The sequence below is a fragment of the Leucoraja erinacea genome, chromosome 20, assembly GCF_028641065.1.
Source record: "Leucoraja erinacea ecotype New England chromosome 20, Leri_hhj_1, whole genome shotgun sequence".
Lineage (NCBI taxonomy): Eukaryota > Metazoa > Chordata > Chondrichthyes > Rajiformes > Rajidae > Leucoraja > Leucoraja erinaceus.
The window spans coordinates 17,605,513-17,629,857 of NC_073396.1; the positions used below are offsets into that span (position 1 = coordinate 17,605,513).

The window sequence follows — 24,345 nt, forward strand, 5'->3', positions numbered from 1 at the left end:
AATCAAGAAGTCAAATTTAAATACAATAGGTAGAGCAAAGGATGCAGTACAGTTTTCAGTATTGTAGCCCAACAGTTCCATGGACAAAGTCCAGTGTCCGCAATGGGATAGAGGTGATTGGACAGTACCCTAGCTTATGGAAGGACCATTCAGAAGCCTGATAACAAAGGAGAAGTAGCTGTTCCTGAGTGTGGTGGTGTGTCCTTTCAAGCATGTACCTTTTGCCTGATGGGAGCAGGGAGAAGAGGAATTACCGGAGTGCGACAAGTCTTTGAATTTTTGGCTGCTTTTCCAAGGCAGCAGTTTGATCCTAACTAAAAGGTGCTGTCTGAACGGAGTTCATATGTTCTCCCTGTGAACGCGTGGACTCTGGTTTCCTCCCACATTTCAATAATTCCATTGCCTCAAGGCCAAGGGATGATGTTTCTGACTTTTAACCTTTCTGAATTTCTTTCAGGTTGATAGTCAGATCATGAAAGTTGTGCAGCAAATCGTGAACCAGGCCAGCTCTGGCCATCAGATCATCGTCCAAAATGTTTCCATGGAAGAAGGCACTGAAGAAGGCACAGATACAATCACCATTGCAACACCCGATAGTCTCACTGAGCAGGTTGCAATGACATTGGCCTCCAGCATTAGGGAAGGAGCAGTTCTAGCAACAGAAGGCAGCCTGGAGGCCAGTCAGGACACTATTACCGTGGTGACGGCTGATGATATTGCAATGTTGGAAAACGCTGATGAATATGTGATAACTACAGAAGATGGGGAGGTGGAAATACAGACGGTGGTGGTGGGCGAATAAGGGGTCATCTGAATTTTGCTGTACCCTACTCAGGGAAAAGAAATAATTCACAGGGTAGCTGCAGGAACCCGTACACAAGGACATGATGCCTGGTATTCCATGCAAGTGCTTGAGCTGCAGAGGGCTAATTATTACTTGTGTGTAATATTGTTGGGCAAAAGGCCTTCCTGCAACACTCTGGTTTACAATGGATTGTGCCAAGATACCTGGTTGCTACAGGCTGAATATATATAGGGCTCAAGTCCTGAGGAGTTGCTGATGAATGTTGTTGGCTGGCAAGAAGAGGTCGTGGAAAAGTAGACTATGCCTAGCTGATGAGCTGGATTAATCCTGGTTAATAGCTGGGCTTGCTTGTTTACATTGTTAAAAGTTTTGCTTTTTTCTGCCCCATTCCCCTAATTTCAGCCAAACCCTTCTGTGTTCAAAATTGGATCCTGGTGTTTTTTAGACACTGAGTTGTGGTTGCTCTATGCAACGTGCTGCTGCGTTTAATGCACTGCATTTTCTTCTCCATTTAAAATGGCTTCTCTATAAAGAGCATTCAGAGAATTTATCAGTGTAGTAGCAGTCTGAATCAGGAGGATGGATTCATACTGCTACTTGATGGGAATTTGACAATGTTTAGCAGCAGAAAGGTTTCCTGTGTGGATTGCATCCCTGTTCCTAGCTTGTCTGTTCTACATAAGGTGTATGAAATCTGAAAATGGAAGAACAAAATTCTAAATGCAAGAAGTAACTACATGAAACGATACAATCTTTTAAGAAAGCATTATTTGACTTATTCCATTTAAAAATGACCCATGAAATGTCTGTACCTTTCTAAGTTATTGGTTCTTAAGAGCTACTGACACTGGGCACTTGCGTCACATCTTGGAAAAGATGCTGCCTATGTCCACCATAAACTCAGTAGTAAGGACCCGGTATGTGACAACCTTTGTCATATGTGGTCTTGTCTCTTAAAATGTTTTTTTATTTTTGAGCCTAGGAATATTTAGAATGGCAAAGAAGCACACAATAGTGCAACGTAGGTTCACGAGGTTAATTCCTGGGACTGAATATGTTGAAAGAATGGAGCACCTGGGCTTGTATACACTTGAATTTAGAAGGATGAGAGGGTATCTTATTGAAATATATAAGATTATTAAGGGTTTGGACACGCTAGAGGCGGGAAACGTTCCCGATGTTGGGGGGGGGGGGGGGGGGGGGGGGGGGGGGGGGGGGGTCCAGAACCAGGGGCCACAGTTTAAGAATAAGGGGTAGGCCATTTAGAACAGAGAAGAGGAAAAACCTTTTCACCCAGAATGTTGTGCATCTGTGGAGGCCAATTCTCTGGATGCTTTCAAGAGAGTTAGATAGAGCTCTTAAAGATAGCAGAGTCAAGGGATATGGGGAGAAGGTAGGAATGGGGTACTGATTGTGGATGATCAGCTATGATCACAGTGGATGTTGGTGCTGGCTCGAAGGGCTGAATGGCCTACTGCACCTATTGTTTATAAAGGAAATTGCAGGAAATCTTGCTTAAAGTTCAGGAATCCTATGTCGAATGCTGTGGTCTCTGTGCATGATGTACATGCAACAAACTGTATAATACAATAAGCTTATTTGCACTTTTCCAGGCTGTCAACCACTGACTTGGAATGAGACTAGCTGCCTATCTCAACTGTAAATAAAAAAAAACAACAGCTTTTTAAGTGATTTAAGAAAAAACAGCATCTTTCTACCCCTGCTAACAAGCCAAATAATTAATATATTAATGAACAGTATTCGTCAGGAATTGTTTCAGGGACATTTTTCATAAAAAATATTGTTGAGGATTTTTAACTAACTTTAGGAAGGACGGGTATACACATGAATAAGCAGCCTTAAGAATGACAGAAATGATCAAATTGCAACAAAAACAAATTGCATGCAGCATCAGCATGATAGAAGGTATGTTTCTCATCAAAACTTGCCTGCAAAACTCCACAAAGCATAGTTCTACTGATATTGTATTGTTTAGTATTACTTTGAAAAACAGTATTATCACCAGTGCTTTAGCTACTATGCAGTCTGGTAATAGTGTGTCTACTCTGAAGATAACCACCCAATAGTGGGGACACTTTCAAAAACAACACTCTGAGAGGGCCAACATTAGGTGCAGCAGGATCTTTTTGCTGACATTCTTCCGCTTGTGATTGCAGGTGGGTTTTACTGAAGGCTGCACCCTGGATGTGAGGTGTTTCATGGGTGAAAATACCATGCAGTTCCATATAATTGAATCTGGTTTTATGTTAATCATTTTCAGTGTACTCAAAGAATACGTTGATCTCATTGACAGCCAGTGTCTGCCAGGTTGACCTCAAATAAAAGACTTTTGAACATCATATCTGCGCAGCATTTACTTGTTACAGATGCACTCTGATCTTTGTGTGTGAAGCTTGGGTCATTCAGTAATTTATTGTCCTCTGACCCGGTACTAAAGCAAGCACCAAATTAAATAGTTTATGTAGAAAGGTAGAAACTTTATGCGGATTTGATGAAGACTGAAAATAATTTAGAACCAGAGATGAAACATTTTCCATTGATGGTTCTAAAGGTTCAGATTATGTATTACAATAGGAAATGGTAAAAACATTTGCATCAGCTATTATTTGCAGAGGAAAAAAAAAACTAACGCAGTTTCCTTCCAACCACAAATGTATTTTGGCATCTCTGATACCTATTTCACAGTCCAAAGCACTGTCCCAAGAGTAGTAAAGAAACTGAACATTTGTAATAGCGCTTTCTACCTTTTCCATTCCTATTATTTTCATTGTGATGTTGATATCCTTTAAAAAAACATCAGGCATAACATCTTTTGTAAATCTACATTCTAAGGATTACACATAATTTGAGGATTACTCTAGTGGCTGAGTTGGCGGCGCGACCAACGTCGCAGCGGCCTCTGCAGTCCGTCTGTCTTTTTTTATTTTATTGTCCTGTTGAGGGTATAGTTTGTGGTGGGTTTTTGACTGTGTATGTGTGGGGGGCGGGAAACTTTTAGATCTCTTCCCAGTACGGGGACCCGACCTTTCCCTGTTGGGTCTCCGTTGCCGTTGAGGTCTAGCACCGTGGAGCGGCCTCCAACCAGAACGACGGCTCCAGTCACGGAGCGGAGCTGCGGACCTACCATCGTAGAGCTGGCCAGCTTCGGAGCGTGGAGAGCTTCGGTGGCAACGCTGCTGCGACCCGACTCTGGTGGATGGTGACACCGGGAGCTCGCGGGTCCCCGGTGGGAGACCGCTTTGCGGGGCAACGGCGACTTCTCCCGCTCGAATTGCGGCGTTGAAAGTGACCTGGAGCGGGGCCTTACATCGCCCGGCGTGGTTTTAAATGGCCGCGGACTTGCTAGCACCCGCCGGGGGCTCCAACATCGGGACCCGGAGCAGGGCCTTACATCGCCCAGCGCGGCTTTAAGTCGCCGTGGGACTTGCTAGCGCCCGCCGGGGGCTTTGACTTTGGGAGAGGAATGGAGAGCAGGGGAGAGACAAGACTTTGCCTTCCATCACAGTGAGGAGGAGATTCACTGTGATGGATGTTTGTGTGAATTGTGTTGGTGTGTGTCTTGGTTCTTTTCTTGTATGACTGCAGAAACCAAATTTCGTTTGAACTTCATGTGAGGTTCAAATGACAAATAAACGGTATTGTATTGGATTACTCTAGTGGCTGAGGTACAGGCCACCAGTTGTATCTCGTGAACCATTTTCTTGCAAAGACAGACACTGATCGTAAAATTCAACATTATCTCCAAGTGAAGTTGTACAGCTTTCAGAAAAGCTACTTGAAGATTGACCTCACTGAAGATCATGGTTTTCCAAGTAGCTACAATTATTGCCCTCCTACATATTATGCATGGGCCATTTTGAACCTGGGTCACTGAAGCTGTGAGACATAGCATGATCTGCTGCACTACTGGGCCATGGTGAGAGCCGATGATTCCTAAGCTGACTTGGTGGCATCCTGGAGCCAAAGTGGAAACAAGTCATCCTTGAACCCCAACACTGCAGAAGATGGTTACTAGTGTAGCTCCGGTTCTTGCCTTCAATCAACATACTGGCCATTGGTTTTAATTTGACCTGTTTTCATTTTATTGATACTGCAGTACAGATCTCTGTTCAATTCAAACTAATTTTTCATCTCAATGTATCGTTCCACTCAGTCCTTTAACTGAGGCTATATGAATACAAGTTGTGATTAAGTTACTTTTTGTTCAGGATACACACTATTAATTTTCATAGAAAATGCAATAGAGAAATTAAACCAGGGTAGTCAACCATTTTTAATTTTAACAATTTGAAGTAGAAAAAAAAAAATAGAAACTGGCAAAAAAAACGTAAAATATCTTTATCTGAATATTTTCTGAGATGTCACAGGGCAGATGATTTCTTTCATGTTTGTGATGAACCCCTTGTGATAGAGGTGACCCCATCTTGGCCTGTCGGGACAGCTATTATCCCCGTGGCATCTGTAATTGTTCTTTTTGTACCACTCATTTGATGTCCGATTTGTCATAACTAAGAATAAGTGAAAAGTAGTGTATCCTGCCAGCAGGAAGAATGAGAGCAGCGTGAAGCCCAACATGAAGAGGATCCGAGGAAAGGTCAAGAACAATTTCTGCAAACAGAATGTTAGTTGTCATAAATAAAAAAAATACAAGTACCCAACCATCAGTGCAAACAACTCTAGGTCCACATTTTCTTTGTAATTATATATCCATAAATGACTGGATACTGTTTTAATGAAGTAGATTGGAAAATAAATAGTGACCGGCAACATTCCACCTCCTGACTGCCATGGATGAACAGCTCCAGCAATGTTGCCCTGGTGTGTGAGATATAACTTGCTAGTTGCAAAATTAGTTTTTGATGCCTGGTGACTTCAACTTTGCTAAAGCTTCTTGTCAAAGAGAATTCTCTTGAACTTCTACAGGTGCACAGTAGAGAGCATAATGACTGGTTGCATCGTGGCTTGGTTCGGCAACTTGAACGTCCAGGAGCGGAAAAGACTGCAAAAAGTTGTAAACACTGCCCAGGCCATCACCGGCTTTGACCTCCCCACCATCGAAGGGATCTATCGTAGTCGCTGCCTCAAAAAGGCAGCCAACGTCATCAAACACCCGCACCATCCTGGCCACACACGCATCTCACCACTGCCATCGGGAAGAATGTACAGGAGTGTGAGAATTGTAACGTCCTCTTCTTGCGTATGGCGTGCACAGCCTAAAGTTGTCGGACAACTTGTTCTATTTAATCTTATTTGATTGTGCACGCCGGGTTGATTGCATTTGTCGAAACAGGGCGGACCACGTGAAGGTTGCAATCTCCCACCCCAACTGTAACGTCCAGGTTCAGGAACAGCTTCTTCCCTACAGCCATCAGGCTATTAAACACTACAATCTCATAAGCTATGAACTACAATAGAATTATTATTGCACTTTGTTCTTTTTTTCCTGAGTTTTTGTTATTATGATTACATATTCTGTTGTGCTGCAGCAAGTAAGAATTTCATTGTTCTATCTGGGACATATGACAATAAAACACTCTTGCCTCTTGATATTAAAGCCATTTGTCGTCACCTCACTTCTAGAAATCAGCACTTTTGTTTATGTTTGGTCAGAGTACAACTAAAAGAGACATCAGTCAGCAGCTTAAGTGCTGCTTCACAGGGTGAACTGTTTAAATGATGCAATGCTGAAGCTTTTAGAATCCTATAGATTGTTGAGGATGGAAAGCATACAGCTGCAGACTTATGGTTGTGAGAAAACAAAATTAAATGTCAATGTGAAAATAATTATTTCAATTGCAGTGCAGCTGTAATGAAGCTGTCTAGCATTCTCTGGCACAAAATAGATGGGGCTGCAAATTCAAAGCAGTTTTGTTGTCGGTGAAAGCAGGTAAGTCATACAAAGATATTTTGGCACTCTTAATAAATGTAATTTATTTATTAAAAGTAGTTTAAACCAAAGTATTGTTTTGCCACTCTATGAAGATGACAAAGATAAGATTAAATCAAGTGATAAAACTAAAGAGAATAATTGAAAAATTAATGGGGAACAATTTGTTTCTTGTTTACTCCTGGAGATTCCTCTACAAGAGATTAGAAATTTAAAAAAATGAGGAGCCTTATCCAAAATCAGGAGTTACTGTATGTTAAACCTCATGCAGGCATTCTACGCATTCTTCTGATGCTGAATCGAATGATGTGGTTCAATTGCAATCTGCATCAATTTTCTAGTTCAAAGATATCCCAAAGTACTTTGCAAGAAATTAATTACTCAGTGTTGACTTTATACTGCAAATTCAAGACAAGAGCCACAAAGGATTATATTAAATGCACATCACAGCAATAGACTATTCTGTCCAACTGGTCTATGCTGGTGTTATGCTCCAGTCAAATCATCTTTACTATTTAATGTTTACCCTTAAAAGCTATCCACCCCAAGAACAACTCTCACGTTTTCATCACAAGTGAAGATTAGAAACTTATATAATTGTAAAGACTTTATTAGACTTTCAGGTTATTTTTTCATAATCATCCTTAGCGAGATTCAAAACTGGTACCATCAATCCAAATTATTTCAGCATCTTCAACATAGCTTCTGCCTGAATTGCAACATGATGACCAGAGTGTACTGTGTTCCTACTGTAGTCAAACAAGAGTAACCTTTAGAAATCCATGCCGATTTTTTTTTTTCCCTTTAGTTGACTCATCTAGACTTCTCTGGACGGGTTCCATCTTCTTTCTTAACTATGGGTATAATATTGGTGGCTGTATTGATTGTCTTAAAAAATCTATTTTGGGCCAAAATGCTGAAGTACCTCAGTGGGTCAGACAAGTTACTCCAGCATTTTATGTATATCTTTGGTTGATATCTGGTATGTGCTGTCAGAGGAAGTGGTGGAATCTGATCGAGTAACTATGCTTAAGAAGCCCTTAGACATATACTTAATTAGGCAAAGAAGGATAAGACCCTTATGTAGGAGAATAGGATTAGTGTAGATGGGCAAAAATGTCAGCATGGACATGGTGGGCTGAAGGTCCCATTTCTGTGTTATATAATTCTATGAAGCTAATGTGGGCCATTACCGTTATGTGGCAACCTTTTGTCTCCTGCCCTCTTGTACAGATGTACAGGACTGATCCATGTTTAATCCATGGTAAACTGGTCACTCTCGGCCTCCCCACTCTCACATGTGCCTGGATAAAGGATTTCCTCACCAACCGGCCCCAGACTGTGAGACTCGGCCCCCACCTCTCCTCCACTCGCAGGTTGAGTACCGGTTCCCCACAGGGCTGTGTGCTAAGCCCCCTCTTATACTGTCTCTACACCTACAACTGTAGTCCGGCCCACAACAACAACCGCATCGTCAAATTTGCTGACGACACTACTGTGGTCGGACTTATTTCAAAGGGAGACGAGGCAGCCTACAGAGAGGAAGTCCTGAAGTTGACAACCTGGTGCTCAGAAAACAATCTGGCTCTGAACACCAGGAAAACAAAAGAGCTCATTGTCGACTTCAGGAGGCACAGCACCGACTTAGTCCCCCTACACATCAACGGCGAGTGTGTGGAGAGGGTCAACACCTTCCGGTTTCTCGGCATCCATATCGCTGCTGATATCTCCTGGACGGACAACACGACAGCGGTCATCAAGAAGGCTCAGCAGCGGCTGCACTTCCTGAGGGTCCTCAGGAAGCACAACCTGGACTCTAACCTGCTGCTGACCTTCTACCGCTCGTCCATCGAGAGCCTGCTGACATACTGCATTACAGCATGGTATGGCAGCTGCACCATGGCAGACAGGGAGAGGCTTCAGAGGGTAACTAGGACAGTGCAGAGGATCATTGGCTGCCCTCTCCCCTCCCTGATGGACATCTACACCTCCCGCTGCCTTAGCAGGGCAAAGAAGATCATCAAAGACAGCTCCCATCCTGCGTTTGGACTGTTCGACCTGCTGCCCTCTGGAAGGCGCTATAGGTGCATCAAATCCAGGACAAATAGACTCAGGAATAGTTGCTTTCCGAGAATTATAACTACTATTAATTCTAATTCACACATGCACTGACTTCACTGCCCAACACGGACTTCCATCTGTATATATGTATATATGTATGTAGCGCCGCAGAAATTGTGCACCTATTCCCGCCCCCATCCCCCCCCCCCCCTTCTCCCTTCTGTTTTTTGTTTTTTCTGTTTCTTGTTTTTTGTGCTAAATTGTATGTATGCACTGAGTACGAGCAGCTTTCATTTTCACTGTACATGTATAGTGACAATAAATGGCATATCTATCTATATCTCAATAAAGTATCCAAGTGACAACCATTTCTCAGGGGTGCACCAAGAACTTGGTGAAAAATTTACTTATTGGTCAAAGATGTTACCCCCACAGTTCAAATTATACATCCTAGTAAATAACAAGTCATTTAGAGCTAACATTTCAGCAGTGCAAGGATTCTGAAAAATATTGTTTGCCCAAACAACAATACAGTTGCCTTACCTGGACAATAAACAGGATGCCAACAGGCACATGTTCACCATCATTGTTCACATACATGGCCTGGGGTAGATTAGACATCAATGCCACATGGACAAGGAAGCTTACTGTCACGGTTCCCACTGCAGCTGCCATCCCCAAGAGGATCACCAGGTACAACAGGAAGTAACGTATGTTTAATGCGCCAATGCAGTTATTCACCCAAACACAATGGTGATCAAATCGATGGACACAACGGTTGCACACTCCTAGAGGGAAGAGAAAAATCATTACTTTTAATCCCGAAGCTAGCTTCAAATCCAGTCCATATGGGAGGGATGCAACTTTCTCCTTCATCATTCTGTAAGACTTGTATGAAATTAAGAGTCCTCAGAAAGTATAAATTAATTGGCGAGAATTCTGCTAGTCTTTGCTTCAAACAGCCATTGTTGGTGAGCTCCTGGAGCTCTACATTCATTATAAATCAATTATTTAATCAGTCAGTCAATTTTATTTGTATAGCACATTTAAAAACAACTCTCGTTGACCAAAGTGCTTTACATCAGTGCAGGTACTAAAGTGCTACATACAACGGTACACAGATCTAACAATACATACATAAACTGTTTACAGCACTCCCTCAGAGGACCTCGAGAAACGCTTGGGAGTAGAAATAGGTTTTAAGTCTAGGCTTAAAGGAGTCAATGGAGGGGCAGTTCTGATGAGGAGAGGGATGCTGTTCCACAGTCTAGGTGCTGCAACCGCAAAAGCGCGGTCGCCCCTGAGCTTAAACCTGGGCCGCTGGATAGTCAGTAGCCCCAAGTCGGTCGACCTGAGGGACCTGGAGGTAGAAGGGTGGGTTAGAAGATTTTTGATATGTCTGTTCCAACCATACTAAATGGTTGGAACAGACTTGATGGGCCAAAAGGCCTATTTCTGTGCAACACGGTTCTATTTGTCTCTGTCCCTTCCAAGTTCCATTTAGACCTGTGTGCAGTGAAAACATCTGCAAATACATGGCAATTCTGCCAAATTCTAAAATCCTTTGTCTGTTTATCAAAACTGACTAAGATTTATGCCCTACGCTTTTGCTTATAGCCTATGCTTTCTTGGTTCTTCTTGGTTTCTTGGTTCTCCAAAATATTCCAAATGGAATTTAAACATTCTCTTCACAGATGTCGACTTGCTAATTGTATTCTCAAGACACATCTATATTTCGCACCACCAACATATGTCATAAGTTTCTTACTGCAATGTTTTGACCGGGCCGGTTTCACGAGTTTGCACGTTGAGCAGATACAGGCACGTTGGTACAAAATTCCATCATATGCATACACTTTCAGCAGCCTCTTGTGGTTTGTAATAGAAATTATGCCTTTGAAAAACAATCATGAAATAAACATTAAGATCAAAATAAAATGCAACTGTTCCAGACAAGGTAATCACAACTACAGGTTGTAAAAATGTGTGTGGAACTGACTTTGATGAAGAGGTATCCAAAATCCTATTTCACTCCCATAGATCCTGGCTGACCTGCTGAGAATTTCCATTTTTGTTTTCACTTTTCTCATATCCACAGTATAAAATGTCAGAAACTCTTTTGCCTAATTTGTAATAATACTGCACTTCTCCCGGATGTGATTTTTGAATTTTCAAGGCAGTCTGGGTGTTTACTATTATTTCCGTCACAACGGTCAATTTTGTAATTAACTACAATTAGGTAATTAACTAATTATATGCTTTAATTTCAGGTCATCCAAGTAAGATGTTTTATATTTGTTTCAGAATGCTTCAATCTATAATAACACAATTTCACCAGTTCTCTTAATTTTTAAGAAAGTTATGGGCTTTTGACTGTCCTCAATCACAGCTTTTGTGTTAAGTCAATGAAAAAGCAATAGGGAACAAGATGCTAATTTCCGATTATGAAAATGTCCATAACCTTTTTAATACTGAAGATATGAAAGTGAATTAGGTGTCAAATTAAACTTATTTTTATGCTTTATCTGATGGGATAAATTGCAGACTTGATTTTTAAAATTATCAACATTTTGTAACATTGCTACCCTCAGAGGGTTGTCCATTCCTGGAATGAATTGCAGAGTAAGCTATAGAAGCAGATTACAGACTTTGGGCAGATATATGGATATGAATGGTTAAGAGGGCTATGGGCAAATGAAATAAACCAAATATGCCAACTTGATTGGCACGGGCAATAGAGCGGTTGTAGTAGGCTGTAGAGCGGTTTCAGTGTTGTATGACTCTAGGACCTACAATGAACTGTGTCAGTCAACCGAGAATAGGTAACTGTCTCCCAAATCATTTCACCGGTCTTTTCTTACCAGGGTCACTGGTGCAGCACAGGTAGAAAAAGTACATCTTTCCAAGCATCAGGATGTAAGGCAGCAGCAAGATACTGAATGTGAATCCCAGTTCTAAGCAGAAAGGGAACACTTCCCAAGAATACTCTCCATACACAGCTACTTCCAACACAAGGTGTAGGGCCAGGAAGAAAGAGTTCCTATTGAAGCAAAAGGAAATGGTTTATCTACTCTAAACGTTGATACTTTGTGTTCATGTCAAATTAAATCAATTATTAGCTGAGTCTACACTTTAGATGAGTTTGTTTGTACATTACAAAATCCATTAGTTCAATAGCTTCTAACTCCACCAGGGTTCCGATCTGCTTCTACATTCTTATTGATATAACTAACAAATAAACTCTAGTCAAGAACGACAGTTAATACATATTCTAGAAAATAATTCCATGAATACAAAGGTTTGTTTCAGGATCTTCCCCTTCGACAATCGACGTGTGCAGTTTACGAATGTCTATACTTACCTCTGGTAAATTAGCCTATGTAAAGCCATCTGCACTGCTACCTGCAGCCATCGAGGAATCACTGGCCCAATCATCTGTTAGTTATGAAAAAAAAAGAGACGGAAGAAAAACTTGCATTATATCGTATACTTTGTGACCTTAGGATAAATCAAATAACGTTATAGTCAATCCAGGCCAATAGGTGTAGACACTGTTCCCATGTAAGACAGCAGACAATCTGGCCACAGGCAATTGCAAGGTGATGAAGACTAGATAAGGCAGAGGTGCCAACATTGGGATTTTCCAATCGGAGATTTTTGCGAGTGAGCACTTGTGGGTGGGGTCCAGGGGCTCATGAAGCTCATGGGTTTTAGCCATTCTGACACCCTTTCCTTACACAAATTTTCAATGATTCCTGACTATTTTGGCACTAAATTATTTGATAATTTTTGATATAGATCTAAGTACCATATTAAACATACAGTATGTATTTGCAACTAAAATAAGAATTTTAGTTTCTTACCCTTTATGCCTACTTAAAATTCCCTGCTGGGTGAGGAGGACTGGGGTGCAGATGTACTTGATGTTGATGCACTGCTTGCTTGCAATGATTTGTATGTAGCTTGCTTTAGGTATGTTGCAAAACTTACCTTCAGCGGCGCTGCAGATCTGTTGCTGCCCGTGTGCGCGATTTTGGTGCCTTTGAGAGGGGGGCGGGTTTAAAACGCGATTTTCTCTCGGCTATTCAAATCGAGGTTGTTCAGCCTACTTAGTTGCTGACGAAAAATCGCTGCGACATTAGTTCGCTGCAGCTATTTTTAAACTAAATTGGTTTATTTAATTGTTATAGTACGTTAAAAATCATCCTCTAAACCCGCGACCGCCGCCAACGGGATGGATCTCATGTAGGGGACAACGCAAGGTAGGCTGTTTATTTTTACATTAAAAAGTGCTTCTTAAGATCCCAAAATTTTATGTAGCGAGTAGCTGATTTGGGGGCCCATTAAATCCTGCAGTATTTTTCTGGGCATATGGGGTACAAATTCACCGCAATGGGAACGTTCCAAACCATCGCGTTCCACAGGATCCCACTCGAAAGCTGATTTAAATAGCCATTAATTTACAGCAATTGAACACTAAATTCCTTCCATTTGGCCTATAATTTAATGTCAATGAGATTTAAAAATCATGTTTTATGGTGAATTCTTGTGTGAATGTTCTTTAGGCACTTAGGCTATTTAAAAATGTTAATCTTTCCTTAAGAAACGGATAGATATTTAGATCTAGTAATTGAATTTTGGAATTAGCTACAATTGGGTAACTAACTAATTATATGCTTTAATTTCAGGTCATCCAAGTAAGATTGTTTAATATTTGTTTCAGAATGCTTCAATCTATAATAACTGAAAATTTATTTCAGTTGTCTGAAATTTTGAATAAAGTTGTGGGCTTTAGACTGTACTCAATCACAGCTTTTGTGTTAAGTCAATGGAAAATCAATAGGGAACAAGATGCTAATTTCCAAGTATGTAAATGGCCATAACATTTTTAATACTGAGTATATGAAAGTGAATTAGGTGTCAAATTAAATTTCTTTTTATGCTTTATCTAATGGGATAAATTGCAGAATTGATTTTTAAAATCTCAAAATTTGTAACATTGCTACTTGCTTTCTCAGAGAATTGCCTTTCATGGCAAGATACACCCGCAATGCTGATTTTCTCAATCAGTAAGGACTGCAATGTTTGAAGACTCATTGATCCCCCTGAAGTCTGTATTATTTTTTTCTTATGATGCTGAAAACACGTTCACATGCCGCATTTGAATGTGGTATAACAAGAAGACCCTTCATGACCTTACTGAGTAAAGGGAACCTTTTGCAGCCATTTGCATCTTTCATATTGGAGATAATATCCCACTTCTTGTTCACTCTGACGGCTGCATCTAACACTTCCGGTACCTCACTGAAACTTTCAACCTGATAGTTTGTATACTCCACTTCCAATTGATCAGCTGCATCACTTGTATCATGCAGAATGTTTGGGAACTTCTCCACAAAATACATCACAGATTCAAAGGTTTTAGTCTTCCTTGAGGTAACATCAACTACTTCAGCTTCCTGTGGCAACTGGACATCCAGAGGCCATGTCTTCAAAGTATAATCACAAAGGTTCAAAGGTTTGTGCTGACTTGTAATAGTTCCTTACTGAGCAATAGAAATGATCTATGTCCTGCTTTGTCAGGCATGATGTAGATTCTGCTTCACTGCTTCTTGTGCTCTCAATATAATCATTTGCCTCTTTTCCAATCATAAGCTGTTCATCACACTTTTGATTTTCTCTCTTTTCAAATTCAACTTTATTCAAGTCTGATGAGAACTCTGAAATAACTGTTGGTCTCACAAATCTAACAAGCAAATCATGGGGGACTCTTCGCAACTCCCTGTCAAGGATATGTAGAGAAGGCCCCTCTGCAGAAGAAAGTTGATCTTATCAAAGATCTTGTTGCTGTACTTCAAAAGCAATACAGTTTAGTTTGGGGTGAAATCATTAAGCGATGAACCCTGGCTAGATGTGACCCTTGTAACTGAGATGAAGAATGTGCAATGCCAGACTGTAGACAAGAACGCTTCACTTGGAAATAATGAGACGGTTCTGTCAGTTCACAGCTTTTGATGCAGACTGTTTGGTTCCAAGAGTGGAAGCAGCCATCTTTTGTACAGTTTTTGTAGTAGTACTACTTGCGGACATAATTGGTTTTGATTTTGATTTTGCTCCAGCAGTGGACAACACTTGCTTTGCCTTTGATGTTTTATTTTTAGTGGATGAATCTTGTTTCACTGACACAGTTGCACATTGTTTCTGTGTTTTGTCAGCAGACGAAGCTTGCTTCACTGGTGCAGATGCTGACGTGGAGGATGGTCCTTCTTTTGTTGTTGCTGATGAACTTTGCCTTTGTGCAGTCTTTTCACTTCCTCTTTGAAAAAGATTTGTAGTGGTTCCCACTGTGACAAAAGTCTGTCAATACAAATTCCCAGGAGCAGCCACCGAGTTGATCCATGCCTCAAGATTCTTCTCACACCTGTATCACACAAAATCTGCCATGATTGCAAGGCTTTTAGCCTTTTATTACTCTTTTGTTGGAAGTAGTATATGTCGATTAACAATTCATCAATGGCAATCGATAGTGATTTGGATGCTTTTTCTGCTGTGTTGTTACAAAACTTTCGTACCTAAACTCCCACCCCTAAGAATTATTGGACAAAGCCTAAATGAAGGAATCCCGGTATACGGTGGCGAGAGGGCAAGACCATGTGGTGGGTGTTTAGGTGGGGTGGTTGTTTACTGGAGCAGGTTGTTACTTAGTTAGTCGAGGTGGACTTTTTATTTGTGGTTTTTTTTTCCAATTTGGTGGGTTTTTTTTCTCTGTTTTTTAGTCGAGGCAGACTTTTTACTGGTGAGGACGTGAATCTGCGCACCGTCAAAACTGCGAGTCGCCGTTTTACCCGAAGACGTCCAGCGTGTCTACAAACTTACCCCACCTGGTCCAACCATGGCTCTTGAAAGAGCAACTGAAGTAAGGTGCAGGAATAAGACTTTGAACCCGCTTGCAGGAGATAGTGACTACCTGAGGCTGACGACTAGGGAGAGTTATGATATCACTTTGAGAATCGTGTTTGTGTTGATGAGTGTTATGGTGAATTCCTACACTAATAGGCAATGGATCAAATGTCTCTTCAGTAGCTGCTTCATTGCAATGGCTATGATGGTAATTTTGACAGGATGACAAGGAGCGTCACATAAAGCCAGCGAATGGCTGATAATTAAACCTCTCCTTGCCAGGGATGGGAACCCCTACCAGCGACTCAACACTGGCTAAAAGAAAGTGAAAGTGGTGCCAAATGGAAAAAGACCCATCCAGGAATAACCAAGAGAGCAAGAGCAGCAAAACTCTGATGCAGATTGGTGACCACCTTGAACTGAAAGCCCTTCGTCCTACAGAGACGAATAATGTGGAACACCACAATGAAAGAAGAGGAATTCAATATAGAACTAAGGCTGGTTTAAGTCAAGTCAAGAGTGTTTTATTGTCATATGTCCCAAATGGACAATGAAATTCTTACTTGCTGCAGCACAACAGAATATGTGAATATGTAAACATTGTATATAACGGGGGGGGAAAAAAAAAAAGTCCAATAAATAACAAATATAGTGCAAATAACAACTTTTTTATCTGGAGAATGTTAGGAAAGTAGAACTCAAAGCTACATTGAGTGCATTCTGGTTGTCCTTCAAACACATCCTCGTAGGTAGTCAAGGAGAACTCTCTCTAACTTCTACAGGTGCACAGTAGAGAGCAAGCTGACCGGTTGCATCATGGCTTGGTTCGGCAACTTGAGTACCCAGGAGCGGAAGACTACAAAAAGTAGTAAACACCACCCAGTCCATCATCGGCTCTGACCTCCCTACCATCGAGGGGATCTATCGCAGTCGCTGCCTCAAAAAGGCTGGCAGTATCATTAAGGACCCACATCATCCTGGCCACACACTCATCTCCCTGCTACCTTCAGGTAGAAGGTACCGGAGCCTGAAGACTGCAATGTACAGGAATAGCTCCTTCCCCACAGCCATCAGGCTATTAAACTCAACTCATACAAAACTCTGAACATTAATAGCCCGTTATCTGTTTATTTGTACTTTATCTGTTTATTTATTCATATGTGTATATATTTATATAATGGCATATGGACACGCTGATCTGTTCTGTATTCATGCCTACCATATTCTGTTGTGCTAAAGCAAAGCATTTCATTGTCCTATCTGGGACACATGACAATAAACTCTCTTGAATCTTGAAATTATACCTTTCAGATAAGAATATGACTCCTATTCTATGCCTCTTTAGCCAAGATTCATAACACTGATGCCTCTTTAACCAAGATTCATAACACTGATATCTACCACAGAGGTGTTTGTTCCGAAACAAATCTTTCACATTGTGCAGTAAAAATATGTAATTTGTTTTTTATTCTGTATATTTGTTTTTTATTCTCAATATTTTACTGCATGGTTTGCTGCAAGGTTTTTCTCCTTTACACTAATTTAGTTTAAACACAAAACAACAGTTTAAGTCCTTAAATCCTTGAGCTTACCAAATCTGAACACAAGCACTGTGGGCGAGAGGCAGCCTATCCAGGTCTTTTTGTGCTGAACTCTGGACAAATGTTCAACTTTGATGGTTCAACGCAGGACTGAAACATTTTTATTGCACTGTGATTACCTGAGTCATACGGTGGGAGATCCTTGCAAAACACTCCTGACATTGTCTTGAAAATTTGATGGCAACCACCATACAGGAAAGGGAAAGAGCCACGTAAATGAGGAAGAGAATGAGGAAATCCATCTCCTTGCCTGAAATATGAAAGATCCCATTAGAACATTGAAAAGTATCACACGGGAATAAGGCATTCAACCCATAATCATTTGTGCCGTACATGATGCCAAGTTAAACTAATCTCCTATGCATGCAAATGAGCTATACATCTTCATTCCCTGCATATGCATGTGTCTATTTAAAAACCTTGTAAATCCCATTAGCATATCTGCTTTTGCCACCACCATGCCAATCATATTCCAGGCATCCACCACTGCGGGAAAAAAAAATGCCTCACACCTTCTTTCAACTTTTCCCCTTTGACTTTAAAGCAGGTCCTTCAAATCTTTGACATTTGTACCCTGGGAATAGGTACTGAATGTCTACCTTATCGATGCCTCTCACAATGTTGTATACTGCTATCAGAGCTCCGCTCAACCTCTAACACTCCGGAGAATACAGTCCAAGTTTGTCCAAATTCTTCTTTTAGATAATACCTCAAATCCATGCAACATTCTGGGAAACCTCTTGTGCTCTCCCCCCAAAGCCTCCACATTCTTCCTGTAATGAGGCAACCAGAACTGCACACAATACTCCATATGTGGCCAAACCAAAGTTTTTATACATGCAATATAACTTCCTTGTTCTTATACTTGATGCCCCAGTACTGCCTGGGATCTGCACAATGTTGAAATCAACAACCAGGCGGCAGATCAAACTGCATCGGCAGCTAATTTTACTGCTATATTTTCTTAGTACTTCCTGGTGTTTGTCTTCTAGTTCAATAAATACATTGTCTTTTATGTTTGGATTTGTCAAGAGATGGAATGAATCAGAAATTGCAAAGTAGAATTGTCACGGGATGTTTTTTTCATTCCAGTGGGAGGTTCTGATGTTCCAGATGACAATATTGAAACAACATTGGAAAATAATGATATTAATTTAAAGCATCCTTCTTATGACATCAGATTGGAAAAAAATATTGCAATGGATCTGTTAACAAGGCTTTCTATAAAGGGCCTCCCATCTGACTAACTTGATTTGAGTTTTTTTAAATAACAAAAATATATTGGTGAGGGCAGTACAGTTGACGTTGTCTACCTGCCGATGGGATCCTAAGCAAGTTGGCAATTTTGATCCAAGATTGGCTTGGTAATTGGAGGCAGAGGGGGTGGAAGGCTGCTTTTTCCAATTGGAAACCTGAGATTTGTGATGTCCTGAAGGATCTGTGCAGACATCCTGACTGTTTATTATGTATTTAACACTCTGGATGTAAATGTGAGGTGCAAGGATAATGGGAGCAGGAAGAGAACGGGAAGAATAGAAATAGATCGAACCCACTTTTGATCTATATGGTCTCTATTTAACCACCCCCCCCCCCCCCCCCCCACCCCACCGCCACACCAAACACCCCTTCCACCCCGTCGGCGTCCCCTCCTAGCCTTTACCTCTCTTCAATATTCCCTCACTTCCTCTACTCAACACCAGGAAACAGGAGGAGTAGGTCACCGGGCCTCTTAAGCCTACCCCACTTTTCAATGCAATCATGGATGACTTACGCTGGCTTTGACTCTTCTGTGCCAGTCCCCTAAAACCTTCAATCATTAAAATGTCCAGCCAACTACTTCATTAATAAATGAATGACCTGACTTCCACCATCCTCGCGAATAGAGTGCTGAAGACTGATTGTTCTCTGTGAGAAGAAACCCGCCCCTCTTAACCCCTCCTGTCAGCCTGTCCCTCAACTCACACCCGAGCCCTACCTCCCGTCTCCTTCCCCTTCCCCTTGCTCTTGCTCTAAGCTACATGGTTAACTCGCTGCTCACCAGTGGGCGACAGGCCGGCCACGCAGCCGCCACTGGCCTCCAGACCCACCCCCACATGACCTCCAGACCCACCCCCACATGACCTCTGCAGCTGCTGATTGGGTATCTGACACCAGGCAGACCAATGACGGCGCACGCGCAGCGCTTCGAGCCGTTGCCAGGCAACGCGGCCCAGCGTTTAATGGCGCCTCTCGGAGAGAATGATGGAGGTCGCTAACTTTCACTGTGGAACGGACTCGGTACAACTGAAGAGAATCGGTACAATAGCATCCAGGTGGATGAAAACACGCGCCTCTTTGGATTTCCGAAATATATTTTATAGACCGCACCTGGGAGAGTTGATTAAACGTGAGTTGTGAGTAGCTGCTGTTGGACATGACCGGCAGGATGGAGCCTGCTCACCCAACAAAATTTAATACAAGACGCCATTCTGGGGAATTAAATGCCATTATCACCATACACTGAGGTTCACGTAAGCAGTTGGTGCCACAACACAACATTTTATGGTCAAATCAGCTTGATTACTCATGAGATCCTGCTGTGCCCGATTCCAATGACTCTTACAAACTTCTACTGATGCACCACAGAAAGCATATTGTCGGGTTGCATCACAGTTGGATTTGGGAGCAGCTCTGCTTAAGGCTGTAAGTAATTGCAGAGAGTTGTCGATGTAGTCCAGTCCATCACACAGAGCAGCCGTCCCACCGTTGACCCCATCTGCACCTCGTACTGCCTCGGAAAAGCAGTCAACACAATCAAACTTGCCCCAACCCGGTCATTTATTCTCTCTGGTCCCATCAGGCAGAAGGTATGGAAGCTTGAAAGTGTGCACCTCCACACTCAGGCACAGCTTCTTCCCCTCTGTTATCTGGCTTCCGAATAGTCCTTCCATAAACTTGGGCACTGTCCGATTAATCTCTACCCAATTGTGGATATTGGTCTTTGTCTATAGAACTGTTGCGCTACAATGGTGAGACACACTCTATCTTCCCCTTTGCTTTATCATACTTGAGTTTGACTTGATTGTATTTTTGTATACTACTAGACCAAGTGGGACTTGTTGGGACCTGATGGGCCCTGTCCCCAAATGTTCAATGGTTACAATACATTAAGCAGTCATTATAATACAATGGTGCAATCAATATTAACAATGCTCTCGATCCACCGCAGTGTTCATGGAAGGCCTCCAGAGTCCCTGTGGACCGGCCCTTTGCATATCTGTCTATATCTCTCTCTCTATATATCTATATGGCAGCTTTGGCCAGGCCCTCTCATAGATGAACTGAGTCCCAGGCCAATTTCAATTTTAGAGGCCCCCAAATCAAAATCCCTTTGACGTAGACAGGCATGAGGCCAAATGGCACTCGTTGCCCCCCCCCCCCCCCCCCCTCACTGATAGGACATGCCTTTGGCAACCTCTCCTGCTGCGGTTACCGTTGGCAACATCCCATTGTGATGTCATTATCGCACTCGGCAGCTTGAGACCCCATTGTGATTGGTGCACTGTGAGTGGCACTGTGACATCATCACTAGAAGCTGCTGGAAAAAGGTTCTTTGTGAGAAGCTGTGGTTACCGCTGGCAACGTCCCATTATGATGTCATTTGTAAAAGAGATCCCATTGTGGTTGGACGTCTGTGAGATGACCGGAAGCTACTGGAAAAAGGCTCTCTGTGAGAAGCGTTTTTTTTGCTTTTTAAAACTTTTAAACATGAATAACATGAAATAGAGGATGAAATCTTAAGTGAACCTGAGTATGGCGTGGAGGGGGAAAATGCGAGTTAGAATATCTAAAAATGTAAGCGCTAGCGCGTAGCGTTTTGAGGAATATACAAAACATACATCACACACGCACATACACAAGATGACTTTTATAGGTATATATAGATATAGATATAGATAGATATATATCTGGTCTACTTGAATAGCATGCTTTGGCATATTCTGACATAATAAAAGTTCCAGTAAACAACAAGTTCTTGTTATTTATTTCTAAAATCTTCATAAATTTGCTAAAGTCTAGTTACCATTACCCCTTGAAGTTTTTTCCATTGTAGTAAAGAGACCATTTTTGTATATCAAGGCCAATTATAATAATGCACAATAAATACATTTTAGAGTCACACGGTACGACAGCAGGCCTTTCAATCCACTATGTTCCAGCTATCACCTAATCCCATTTACCAGTCATTGCTTTGTATCTGCTGAAACCTGAGCAATTCAAGTTTTCATCTTGGTAATCTTAAAATATTGTGAGAGTCTCTTCTGCACCAACTTCTAAAACCAATGTGTTCCCCTTCCCCCTCTTTAAACCACGCTACTCCTGCTACCCCACACCACACACCTCCTCCTCTGAGAACTCCCATGATCTCCCTGTAAGGAAGCTCTATGACATCATAGAGCTGGTCTTGGTTGGATGCTGGGTCTGTGCTGGGATAGTTCGTTGTATTTTGGTTTGTGATTACCAACCTCCAACAGATTCTGTGCATTTAGGGCAGGCATATTATGGTATCAATGACTGTATCAAGTCGTTTGTCAGGTTACACTAGGTGGGAACTTGCTTTTGTTGAATGGCCTATTATATTACAGGAACTAGTTTAAGTTTACAGCAGGCACTCTGACAGCCTTACTGAGTCTGTAATTGATCCTTAAACCCTTTGAACATTGGGAGATGAATTTGCAGATATTGTTGAATATTCTGGTTGTTTCGGGTCCAGCTGGCGGTTGTAAAAAGGGTAGGTACATTTTGTATTACATCATAATGCTGTCAATGCATTATGTTGATGACTATTTATGTTTTGATACATTGATACAGACCAACAACAATTTGAGTTACATGGAATAGTTGTACATAACGTTTAAACTTTTTTTTTAAACAGTGTTATTATGAAACTGAGTGTATTTAAATATGTTTTATGGATTAAACAAAGGGTGACTGCCTTTCATGAAATGTTTGTGTTTCCCATGGAAGTAAGGATGAAAGTATTGTTCTTAGGCTAGCTAAGGAAATACGTGTGCTCTGTCTCTTTGCAAACCATATGTAGTAGTTATTCCTGCAAGTTGTTTAATTGAATCGACACATTTCAGTATGAACTACTTTCACCAATACATGGAAATCTACTTCTCTACTCAGATTGATCTTTATGTGGGATCAGATACCCCCATCCCTCCAATATAGTTTTCATTTTAAATCCACACAAAAATCATACATTGCTCTCCATAATGTTTGGTACAAAGACCCATCATTTATTTATTTGCCTCTGCACTCCACAATTTGAGATTTGTAATAGAAAGAATCACATGTGGTTAAAGTGCACATTGTCAGATTTTATTAAAGGCCATTTTTATACATTTTGATTTCACCATACAGAAATGGTTCATCATGTACAGCTGTGTTTATAAATAGCCACCCAGTTCAGGGCACCATAATGTTTGGGACACATGGCATCACGGGCCCCGCCAACAGTCTGTCTGTTTTTTCATCTTTTTTTTTTTTAAATAAATTTTTTTTTTTTAGTGTGTGTAGTTTGTGTAAAAAAGCTTTGTGTTTTATGTGGGGTGAGGGGAAAACTTTTTTTCAGTCTCTTACCTTGCCGCAGATGCGATTATTTTCCGGATCGTATCTCCGGTCGCCCTGTGGCCTAACATCGATGGAGCTGGAGGCCTCCTTGGACTGACTTTGAGCCCCACCATGGGGTGTGGACAACATCGGAGCCGATCCCTTGCCTGGGATTGCTCCAACCGTGGCCTGCGGACTTTACCATCGAGAGCTTGCAGTCTTGGGAGAGGCCGAGTTGGGAGCTTCAACAACGCAAAGGTTCAATGCCCTGACCCGTGGTCCGATTGCGAGGGCCCAAACGCCACCGCCAATCAAGATCGTCCCATCAACAGAGGGCTCAAGGCTCCCAAAGAAGGGAGAGCAAAGATGGGAAGAGACTGAACATTTTTTTGCCTTCCATCACAATGAGGAATGTGGAGGAGTCACTGTGGTGGATATTTATGTTGAAATGTATTTTGTGTGTCCACTGCTTTTTATTTGTATGACTGACGTGGCAAATGAAATTCCTCGTATATTGCAAAACGTACTTGGCTAAAAAAATATTATTGTGATTGTAAATTGCTCAGGTGTGTTTAATTGCCTCCTTAATGCAGGTATAAGAGAGCTCTCAGCACCTGGTCTTTCCACCAGTCTTTCCATCACATTTGGAAACTTTTATTGCTGTTTATCTACATGAGGACCAAAAGTAGTGTCAATGAAAGTCTCATTATGAGACTGAATAACAAGAATAAAAGTGTTCGAGACATCAGCCAAACCTTAGGGTTAACACAATCAACTGCTAGGACCATCATTAAGAAGAAAGAGAGCACTGGTGAGTTTACTAATCACAAAGGGTTTGGCAGGCCAAGGAAGACCTCCACAGCTGATCTTCTTGTGTATGGCATGCACAGCCTAAAGTTGTAGGTCAAGGGTAGACATCCAGGCCAGGACAGCATCAGTTACTGGGTGGATGGCTTTGATGCCACCAGGGAAAAGCCTCAATGAGCAGTCATTCATGATGTATGGGATGGTCTGGTCTGGATGTCCGCAGTCGCAAGCAGGGCTGTATGTCATCCCCCACTTATGCAGGTGATGTTCTTGCATGGAGGATCCGGATTCTGTTCAGGGTTAGCCATTGCTTGCGATGGAGGCCAAATCCCGGTGGTTTCACTGTGGGGTCTGTGGTGTATATAAACACATTTATATCTTATCTATCAGTGGAGCCAGGATGTTTAGGCACCAAAAAACTCTGAAATTGGCAAGCAAAAAGATAGAGTACAGCAGAGAGCCATGTATCCCACCTAGTCAAAACGGGCTGAGGAAGTAGCGGAATCTCGCATGCCATTTTCTTGAACAACTGCACATGTGATGGTGCTTTGTGGAAGGTTTTCTTGACATTGGAAACTAGGCAATCGACATTTAGAAACAAGCTACGTATGTGCTTGGCAATTCTATGACGTCCTTGAGCTAAGCATGTCAAATGCAACATTTTGGGG

At 41.7% G+C, this 24,345-nt stretch overlaps 3 protein-coding genes across 8 annotated transcripts in view; 2 read left to right on the forward strand and 1 right to left on the reverse strand.

Moving 5' to 3' along the window:
• e4f1 (E4F transcription factor 1) overlaps positions 1–1,997 on the forward strand; it is a 32,095-nt gene extending 30,098 nt beyond the window's left edge. For all 3 annotated transcript variants that reach the window (XM_055651404.1, XM_055651405.1, XM_055651406.1), the window contains exon 14: positions 458–1,997. In XM_055651404.1, coding sequence (XP_055507379.1) covers positions 458–802 — 345 coding nt within the window. In that variant the 3' untranslated portion in view covers positions 803–1,997. The remainder of the gene's footprint in view (positions 1–457) is intronic.
• Positions 1,998–5,081: 3,084 nt separating this feature from the next.
• zdhhc4 (zinc finger DHHC-type palmitoyltransferase 4) lies at positions 5,082–19,377 on the reverse strand. 4 transcript variants are annotated; one of them, XM_055651419.1, is made up of 7 exons: positions 19,314–19,377; positions 17,395–17,525; positions 12,136–12,209; positions 11,636–11,814; positions 10,543–10,668; positions 9,318–9,562; positions 5,082–5,434 (listed from the first exon to the last, which is right to left on the reverse strand). In XM_055651419.1, exons 2-7 carry the CDS (start codon positions 17,515–17,517, stop codon positions 5,165–5,167), a joined length of 1,017 nt encoding a protein of 338 aa, XP_055507394.1. In that variant the 5' UTR covers positions 17,518–17,525; positions 19,314–19,377; the 3' UTR covers positions 5,082–5,164. The 4 variants fall into 4 exon arrangements, with proteins under 4 accessions (XP_055507394.1, XP_055507393.1, XP_055507392.1 ...); XM_055651418.1 differs by lacking the exon at positions 19,314–19,377 and adding an exon at positions 19,047–19,229; XM_055651417.1 differs by lacking the exon at positions 19,314–19,377 and adding an exon at positions 18,936–19,229.
• Positions 19,378–19,462: 85 nt separating this feature from the next.
• Positions 19,463–24,345, forward strand: part of grid2ipb (glutamate receptor, ionotropic, delta 2 (Grid2) interacting protein, b) — a 97,131-nt gene continuing 92,248 nt past the window's right edge. Inside the window, exon 1 of the mRNA XM_055651398.1 lies at positions 19,463–19,957. The gene's annotated coding sequence lies outside the window, so the exon portion shown is untranslated. The remainder of the gene's footprint in view (positions 19,958–24,345) is intronic.